The 10,187-nt window shown below is 42.7% G+C and overlaps 1 protein-coding gene across 1 annotated transcript; it reads left to right on the top strand.

Annotated features, from left to right (window-relative positions):
• The first annotated feature begins 403 nt into the window (after positions 1–403).
• LOC132265517 (SOX domain-containing protein dichaete) lies at positions 404–1,931 on the top strand. The gene has a single exon (XM_059766214.1). The coding sequence runs from the start codon at positions 643–645 to the stop codon at positions 1,540–1,542; it is 900 nt and encodes a 299-aa protein (XP_059622197.1). The 5' UTR covers positions 404–642; the 3' UTR covers positions 1,543–1,931.
• The last annotated feature ends 8,256 nt before the right edge of the window (positions 1,932–10,187 follow it).

The raw sequence follows: 10,187 nt of genomic DNA on the forward strand, positions 1-10,187 counted from the left end.
TGCAGGTCATCTGCAAGGGGTGAACTTCAATATAATCAATATACGGAAAATACTTGCGTCTGCAGAGTTGTGCAGGCGTGCAAAGTGAGATGGATCTGTGGCAATGGGGGCTTGTGACGCTCCAATTTCAATTGAGCTTTGGGGGGTTGATATGACAGAGAAAAAAATCGATTGAGGCTGCAGCCAAATGGCCAACTGAGGGCGAGAGCTTCGCGAGAGTCGACAGTTGCCAAGAGAAACGTCGATTTCTCTCCCTTTGCCAGAGTCACAACGAGGGGCGTCACTCATGGCAGGCCCGGCCCACAAAAAAGTTCCCGGAACGACGAAAGAGAAGGAGAGAAAAGTTGACGAAGAACAATACCATCAACTGTTGTGCGTGAGATCGTTCAGTTTGGCTGAAACTGTTGCAGAGGCAAGACTCATTCATCCAAGTTGTTTCGCTATTGTGTCGCTATTGTGCATAGAATTCAGAACACACTATACAGAGCCTAGAGCCTATTTCTCACACCTAGATTTCAAGACTGACTCTTTTCTCTGCCTGACAATTGTGACAAAAGCATCAGTGAATGTTGCAGAATTGCTGATTTTCAGTGAAAAAAAAAGAAGAACTTGTGAATTGAGAGACCGCAAAGTGATACAGTTATGACCACCCTCACGCACCCACCCTACGGATTTCCGCTATCCATGGGCCTAGAGATGCCCACACCGGGAGACTACGCGCCCTCATCGAATCACAGTCCGACGGACATGAAGCCGCGACTCAGCTTTCCACCCACATCGGCCAGTCTCACCGTCGGACAGTCGCCCGCGGCACAGAGCGGTCAGAACACCCCATCCAGCGGCATGTCCACATCCCCCGGCCAGGAGGGACATATCAAGCGCCCCATGAACGCCTTCATGGTATGGTCACGCATCAAGCGGCGCCAGATCGCCAAGGACAATCCCAAGATGCACAATTCGGAAATCTCAAAGCGCTTGGGCGCAGAATGGAAGCTGCTGAATGAGGCTGAGAAGCGCCCCTACATCGACGAGGCGAAGCGCTTGCGGACGCAGCACATGAAGGAGCACCCTGACTACAAGTATCGACCCCGTCGCAAGCCCAAGAATCCGCTGGCCACGAGCCAGGCCAGCCTGCCTCTCTCCATGCAGGCACCCGGAAAGACACCCCTCAGCGCTGCCTACAATCCCTTCCATCAGCTGCCGTCCTACTTCGCGCCCAGCCACCCTCTGGACCACCCCACTTACCCCGTGCCATACTTCAGCGGCTTCGATCCGCTCGCGCTCAGCAAACTCCATCAGAGCCAAGCCAATCAGCCCACCGTCTTGGAGGCGCAGAAGGCGCCACAGATGCCCTCCACCACCCTGGGCAGCTTCTATTCCGGCATCTACGGCGGAATCTCGGCCGCGCCCGCCCTCTACGCCGCCACCAATGCCTACACGTCCTCGGTGAGCTCCACGTCGCCCAGCTCGAGTCCGGGCACCGCCACATCGCCCATGGACATTGCAGACTCACTCAGGAGGCCCGTGTCCGTCATCTATTGAGCCCATCGATCACTTCATCATCCTTAGATCATCTGTAGAGTATATTTAAATTATGCAGCACGCCTAGCTAGTAATTTCTAATTATACCCTTGTGTTATTTGTCCAAGAAGTCCCTCAGGATCACCAGATCCCGCTGTAAATACGACCTGAGGCGACGCACCGATTGTTTAGCGTACATCTAGACATCATAATCTTGACTGTTTTCTATTTGCAAGTAATGTGTACAATGTTAAGAAGCGCGCTCCACATCAATTCAGTTAGCTTTATTTGTTGGATTCTCCATTCCTTCCACCAATTCTTGTGCTATTTGGCCAACAAATGTATAAGTTTAAGGACAGAAAAAAAGACAACCAATGTTGAGGAGAGAGAAATTTGAAAATAAATTGAGAATGAGCTGACTTTTGTGTTTGCCTTTGGCGAAGAGACAATGGACAAAAAAGGATTGTTATATTGCTAAAAGTCCCAAAGTTACAGTTTTTTTTTCTTCTTCTTCGGCAGTGTGCTGTAAAACACCACCCCTGAATATTTTTCTAAGGAACTCATATAACTTCCTATTGTCCGGTGCCTTGAGAAATTACTGTGTGTGTGCACAGTGACGGAAGAAACTGTGGGACGTTCACGGGAAAAATGGTGGAACAAAGAGATGCATTTAAAACATCCTTTTCTCTCTCGTGGCGAGGAATTTTGACACATTTTTATGATGCATGAATGAGAGGACACAGGGAGAGAGAATGACGTCCGAGGACAATGGCAAGGAGGAACCTTGAGGAGGACAATAGGATTTGGCGATTTCGCAGAAGAAGACACAGTGGAGACGCACGGGTACCAGGCGTCTCCACTGTCACCCTCCAAATGTCGAAACGGGGAAATCCCACGAGGTCATTAATCATAAAATTAATAAATATTACCCCGTGACAATGGGTAAGAGGAGATAAAAAGACCAAATCTCTGTGCAATAATCAGTCACCCATTGTTGCATCCTCTCATTTGCCAGTGTTCTCTGGTGAGAGGGACAAAAACTCACCATCCAAATCGAGGGATGTTCTCATATGCATGTGCAAATAATTTGATGATGAAACCAACATAATTCCGAGGAGAGAGAGACGACAATTTGCCGAAGGGATGAAAGTCCTCGCAAGATTAATGACTTATAGTCTCACTTGAGTGTGTTGCCATTTCGAATCACACACAATTTCAAGTGGAAAATGCCTCTCTGTCACACTTTTCTCAATGGAGGGTGAACATCTATGCCCGAAAGCCAATTGTCTCGCTTTGGCGCATAAATTAAAAATGATAGAGAGAGAGAGAGACTTTTTGCCGCCAAATCATAAAGAGAAAAATACCAGAGGTAAAAAAAGATCGTAACGAATAATTAATCAATTTTGGTGACGAGAGACACAAAGCAGAAAAAAAAACTGATCACAGTTGCAAAATGACATGATGTCTATTTGCGCGCCTTTCGACAAATTGCGAAAGAAATCAACAAGAGGTTCGTGACATTAGCAAGTTCTCACTTCACGTGTTTTTTTTTTAACTTCTTCTAACCCTTCATGGAAGGCTAAGAAGAGTCTATCAGGCGTTTTATGTTGATTACTTGTTACCATAGAGAAGCTGAATTAGAGTATATTTCCAAGAAATGCATCCCTATCACAACAATTTTTCCCTCTTCTGCCAATAAATCGATCTGCAAATATATTTTCTCATCCGACTGCACACAGCGCGGAAACTGTAATTCATTCCGCGTGGCAGATTTGGTCATTAGTGGAATGTGAAAATGGGTGTAAGTGGAAAAAAAAGAGTTGCGGAAAATGCGTCAAAAATCCACCCCAATTCCTGGATATAACCTCGGCACATAAATCTTTTAATTGAATTCATACGCCATTCTCAAATGGAGAGGATTTTTTGTCCGACACACTCATTCGGTCTCTAAATAATTGTCCTCGAGTGTTTATTCACTCTGAAACATTTTATATGCATGCATTGCTCGTGGTGAATTCAACTCCCTCTCGTCTCAGGGGCATTTTTCCAACACTTTCCTCTGGACGAAGCCAATGACCAGAGGGGTTGTGCAGTGACTTGGGCAAATGGAATTTCACTGTTATTAAAAAGTAACCACTTTTCTCTTCGAGTGTGAAGGAGTTTTTTTTCGTACAAATCTGACGAACTGTGGGTGGTTTAATTCATGAAAAACACTAATTGGTGGTGGATCGTGGGGTTGAAGAAGGGTTGAGGAAGTGAAATTGGATAGGAATTCTCCCTCTCACTCAACCCTTGAGTGATAATCAAATTTATCTGATAAATCTCCTCCTTCCCCTCTCGCTGTGATTTCAAGGCATCACTCTTGCTCGAGGGGTTGAGATTTGGAGAATGATGCAAAGCATATTGTGACAGTGCAAGGGTGGCAAAATAATAACATAATCCTCGTTTAACAATAAACACGAGAGGGTGGCGAAGCCCTGTTTGCGATAAATTGAATAAATTCAACAATGATATGAATATTTTAGCATTGAGGCGCGCCTTGGTGTGATGGAATAAAATTTATAATTGAACAAACAATCACGACAAGAGACTCCTCTCTTTTTTCTGGCAGTCGCACACCATCTCACAAAACAATTGGACGGGACTTCTTTGTCGTCATCCAAAAACGATGGGGTCATCATCTGAGTGGAAATTGTGGTTATCATCTTTTGTCACTGCCAATGATTCATTCTTAGAGAGAAAGTGCTTCAGCGAACCCTCATTGCGCCGCACTGACAATGCGCGTCCTTCTGCTTGACACCACAAAAAAAAAGGAGGGAAATTAAATTTTGGGCTTGAAAAAAAAAGCACCCAGATTTGATACAAAGTGAAATTTCAAAATTCCCTTCATCATCGCGCATAACACATGGAAAATTTATCGTGATGTAAAATGTGCGACAAACCCTTTTCCTGATGCCACACACACACACAAACAAACACACACACAGAATCACACATAGTTATCTTCATTGGGATGTGAAGGTGTGTTTTCCGATAGAAATCAAAATTTATTATATAAAATACACACTTTGGAAAACGAGTCTTTTGCGGGTTGAATGAGAGAAAATAACAAGTGAGATATTGTATAGAAATTGAAGATTTAATTTCCTGAATCAAATGGGAATGAAACCCAATTCAGCACGAAGAGTGGAGAGAACTCAGGCGAGCTGGTGACAATGCATGCATTGTTATTATTCTATCATGAAATGCGAAAATTTATACTATTGCCTTCCCAATAGGTGCAAAATGAACCAAACTGCAACGCATTTTGGTCAAAATTTTCCGTACTATATGGGGAGAAATTTCCAATTGCATTCATTGCACATTTTATTGTCTTTATTCACTTGTCGTGATGCTGCAGAATTTGATCACTGTCAGAAAGGAAATTAATCACGCATCAGTGGACAGATCACAATATGATTACATTTCTTTCGGTCGACTTTAAACTCATCGCACGTGAAGTCAGAATTGTATTTATTTATTCACCAGAAATTCTCACCGTCAAAGAGACGGAGCGCAATCTGCATAGCACAAACTGTGAAAATTCGGTAAGATCAATCAGCAATTTCAATTGATGAGAGACAAAAGATGCGAGAACCAAGATAATGAGGAGGTTTTTTTTTTCTCTCTTCTCCTCTTGCGCGCACTATGCGACTTCGTGATTCAGTGGCCATGCAAATGACATTTGTCAACAGTAGACTTCTTCGACACTTCCAGACAGCAAACACGGCTTTCTTCCCTCCCCCCGAAGACAAAGATGAGGGCGACGCCAGTGGAAAAAAAAGCGCACACCTTTCGCAGTAAATTCAAGTGACGCCAGAAGAGAGTGGCTTTCTCGTGCGGAAGAAGCGAGAGAGAGGAGTGAAAAAAACTTGAACCTACACTCACAACAATATATCACATTACAAGTCTAATTAGGCCCCAATATTGTGACTCGCTGAGCGCCTTATTGTCGTCCCGCGAAGGCGACGCAAAGGGGGAAGAAAGAGCGTAACCCACCTGAACAATGACGCCACTTAAGGAGTACACAATTTGTGTTATTTTTTTTCTCTCTACCGTACACATCGAGCTATTGCCATTCATTCCTAGAAACTTGTCGCCAGACGCGACGGACTCAAGACGTCTTCATCGTCTGTATTTGGCTGCCTGCGAGGAACTTGGCGACTCACACTCGAGCCATTGGAGAAGAATGCAGGAAATTGCTTGGGTAAATATTCAATTTCCTAATTAAACGCCCACAAACGGTATGAGTTTCTTCAAAAGCTCTCATTCTGGCAGCTTTTCTTATAGGGCGGTGTGGGAGCTGGGTAATTTGGTGTGAAATTTGAAAATATGTGCAATTCGTGGCAGGAGAAAACCCCACAAATATAAAGCGCAGAAGTGGGTAATTTTGAAATATTTCTGTCTTAAATCCATGGTGAAACACATGAAAAGTTGACACAGTCACTTAACATGGATCTTCGGTTGGGCTACCATTTAGAAAATTGACTCTTAACAGGAAGAGCAAATGAAGACAACGCCACAAACTAATGTGTCTCCTCCACATCAGCTCCAAATCCACAAGAGAGAAGTTGGTGGCCAACGAAAAATCACACCGTGTGTTAACAAGAAACTCACATAACAATCAATATGAGTTTAATTTGTATTGAAATTACACAATGGATTTTCACCCTCTTTTCACATTGCTTTTACCACCTCTTCTGCACGCCATGCGAAAGAAAAGAAAGTGTTGGGCTGCTGGAAAAATTGTGTGATATGCAAAGTAAATAAAATCATTCTCTCTCTCGAAGCGAATTTGAGGGTGAATGTCGGATAAGAGGCAGTGTGTGGCAGGAAAATGTGGTAAAGTGTGGATATTGAAAGTTGAAATGCGCTCACAAAATTGCACAATTTCCCACCAGTGCCGATAAACCACGCAATGAGTGTAGAAGAGCTCTGGCAAAAATGTATTCCCCTTGGCACAGGGAAACTCCTGGATATTGTGTTTATTCTCAACTTCAACTTCTGCACCAACAATTGAAACTGTGAAAAACGTCGTGCACGAGACGATGGTAAAATTGAAGGAAAACCCCAGAAAAAGTACCAAAACCAGCACAGAAGGTGGCTCAAGAATGCAGAGGAGTTGCCAAAGAGTTTTCTCCACTCTGGCCACGAAGAAATATGCAAGAAATCACCCTGTTTCTTTCCCTACCTTTTCACCGTTCGATTAAATCTCGAGAATGGATTCACAACAATTTATAAAAGAGTAACTAAACTGATTTCTTCTACCCTCCGTGTGCGCAATTCCATTCATCTCTTCTCCGCACTTCTCTTGATTTTTTTTTCCACCCAACCAGCGAAAATGTCAAGAATGGCTTTTGTCGAAATTGAATTATATTACATTTTTCTCTTGTTGAGCACAACAGAGGAGAAAAATCTGTACCTGTCGTCTAGCCAAAAACCACTCACTATAATATTGAACATATGGAAATTTTCCATTTTTGAGTATATTCGTAAAATATTTTTGGTCTCTATTATATTTATTGAGGGAGAAATGCAGGAAAAAAAAACACGATTGAAGTGCAGAAAACCGCATGGGAACAATTGAGAAAATCCCCTAAAATGCATTTTTCAATGCATAACTTTATCCTCCCAATCAAACATGAGAAGTTTATCCATGTTGAAAATGCATGTTTTTCAAAGTTCCTCCAATGCAAGGCCCTAATTAGGCGAATTTCTCCCTCTCCGGGAAAATCATGCATGAAATATTGAAGGATTAATATCTCATCGTGATCAGATGATATACTGTTGCCAGAATGCAAATAATCCACATGTTTCCATGGCGGCAAATCCTCCCTTACAGAGCGAGAGTATGATTCAATTTACACTCGGCAGCACAACAAAAGCAGTCCAACAATGCTTGTTGGGCTCATTAATGGATTCTCAAATCACCCACGTGCAAATTATATGGCATATTCCCGGAGCAATTTTATGCACAACTCTTTGGATTAACACGCTAAAAGTGAAGCTTTAAGCTCTCCACATGTGAATATGGAGAGGTTTTGTCACCTCCTTGCAAAAACACACGTTTAGTGACATATTTTCCACTGTTTTACACGCTCTGTAGAATTTTACCACTTCAAAACATGCTTTTCAAGCTCTGGCGCCACACATTTCTTTGACACACACACGATGAAGAGTTTTCATGTGCTAGAACGCTTTTAATCATTTAACAACAAATTTTCTCACCTCATATTCCCAATTAATTCTGGATGAAAAATACTATGAGGATAATTTTTCTATGACTTTTTTTTTATGCATAGAAAAATAGTGGATTTGCAATGTAATTTTCAGTGTAAATGATAAAGTTCTTTTTAGTCAAACAATTGTTTTAAGTGCCCCAAAGTGATGTATTTTGAGCATAACTTGAGAATAAGGCTTTAAAATTTCACAGTTTACTGGAAGTCCAATGAAGCCCATTGTATTTGCTCAACTAATCATCGTGTGGCATTCTTCACTGTCTCTGTCCATCCGCATTCACCGAAAATTCAGCTCACAGAGCACAACTTGCTAATTCGCTTCTCAAATACGCTGTCATCCTCACTTATTGTCAATCCTCCCGGGGCTCTCTTGCTTCTCTCCAAGAATCATCAACTTCATGAACGATGACTCCTTCTGAGGAGGAATGCCATGAGGAAGACTTGCAACAGTAGCAAGTTTTGTTGACTTGTCATCTCACTTTTCACTCTTTAGCATCCAATGCGAGTTTTTGAGGCCAGTCTACAGCTCTATTAACACAATAAGGAAGAGAAAATTTCAGCTAAAAAGTCTTGTGCATATCAAAATCAATGGGTTTTTCAAATGGAATCAAGTGGAAAATGAGCCTCAATTTCAAATCAGCGCAACAATCAATCAATTTCGTGGATGGAGTCTTTGTAAAGAATTCTTCAGCGCACTCTCTCTCTCTCTCACTCTCAATTGCACAAGTCGCACCTGAAACCAATTGACTCACAATCAACATTCACGGGTTCCATTGAAAATCAACCACAAATAGCGACCAGCCACATACACACGAATAAATGATGGTTCATTCATTTTAATGAACCGCCAACCCGAATGGGTGAAAGATATTCCGCTGGCGGGGGCAAAAGAGGTGAGAAACATTTGGGGCTTCCTCGGCTACCAAATTAAAAGGTGAGTTGCATGGTTTTTCAGCCTCTCCTCCGGACCGTTTAGACTTAAGAGTCCCTCTCATTAAACTGTCCCCCATCCTGCGATTAATCTCCAGCTGAAATCACGCGTGAGAGGTGCAATTTGAGCATCTCCTTTTGGCGTCCGCTCCTTCATTCCGACACAATCATATAATCCACTTCAGCCCATAATGCGATCAGACTTTTGAAGTGTGACGTTTCCAAGCATTTTTTTAATAATCACGATCTTTATCAAACACCACCTCTTTTGTACCAGAGTGCGACTGAACAATGATCGCCAGACAATGATTACAACAGACGCATTTATTTGTGCCCGCGCGCATGGATGAGGTGAGAGTTGGGGCGAGATTGTTGACGGGCTTGGGACACATCAAGTCATTCACAAGTGAGCTCTCTGAGGTGCGCGAGTGAGAGAAGATCAATATAAAGTAATAAAAACAGAAAATAATCATTTGCGCGCTATTGTACTAAACGGATGGCCTTTCCCTCTCCCCTTCGCATAGGCCAAAATGAATGGCAGATGAGTGAGATCACCGATGCGCGATCATCATTGTGTCAATCAATGATTTATTACCATTTCCCATCTCTGATATATACACTCAGATCTTCGCACATTCAGTTGAATTAATTGAATATTATTTTTCCGCATAATCATTGCCCACAACGGCTTCTTTCAAAGACACACACACACAGCTCACGATAGACAATCGAATTCACACAAATCAGTTAAGAAGTGCTCAATGGCCCAAGAGAAAAAAGTGCCAAACAATGAGACTGTTAATTAATATTGACCCCTAGGAAGTTTGCGCCTCACACGATCTTGGCTGCCATTGTCTGGAAGAAAAGTCTCCCAAAGTGGATGCCCAGCGATTCCCAGGATGTGTCCGCGCAACCCTGTAAAGACAATTGAACAAAAAAAGCAGGGAGATGAAGAGGGTTGCTCATCCTCATTTATATTCATTGCAGATTACAGGCTCAATCAAAATCACTTAAATCAAACCGTCTCTCTGTGGGTTCATCGTCATCACATTCACTGTGTCGAATTTAGCGAGACAATCCCTCTTCATGTTGCGCCTAATTCGACCTGGCATATGTTTGCGCGCCGGTTCTGTTTGTCGTGCACATTTTGAGAGCCCGTCCGAGAGGTCTCGATGCCCTACCCTTACGCTTAGCAGAGGTTTGCACAGATTCAGAGGAAGTTTCAGCTTTGTAGTCAATTTAAGAATCATTACAACTAACTGAGATTTAGAGAATAAGAATAAATGTAGGGTAAGAAGAATGCCCTCACATTCATCTGACAATGTATAAGAGTGTCAATAATAAACAAGATAGACAGAATGTCAGTTTAATCAATCTCTCAAGCAGAGTGTTTAGAGGCAGCAAGAAGCTAGACCAACTCCACACTGGCGAGCTGGAAGCTGAAGACTTGTGTAACCA

The sequence above is a fragment of the Phlebotomus argentipes genome, unplaced genomic scaffold (assembly GCF_947086385.1).
Source record: "Phlebotomus argentipes unplaced genomic scaffold, Phlebotomus argentipes genome assembly contig_5, whole genome shotgun sequence".
NCBI lineage: Eukaryota > Metazoa > Arthropoda > Insecta > Diptera > Psychodidae > Phlebotomus > Phlebotomus argentipes.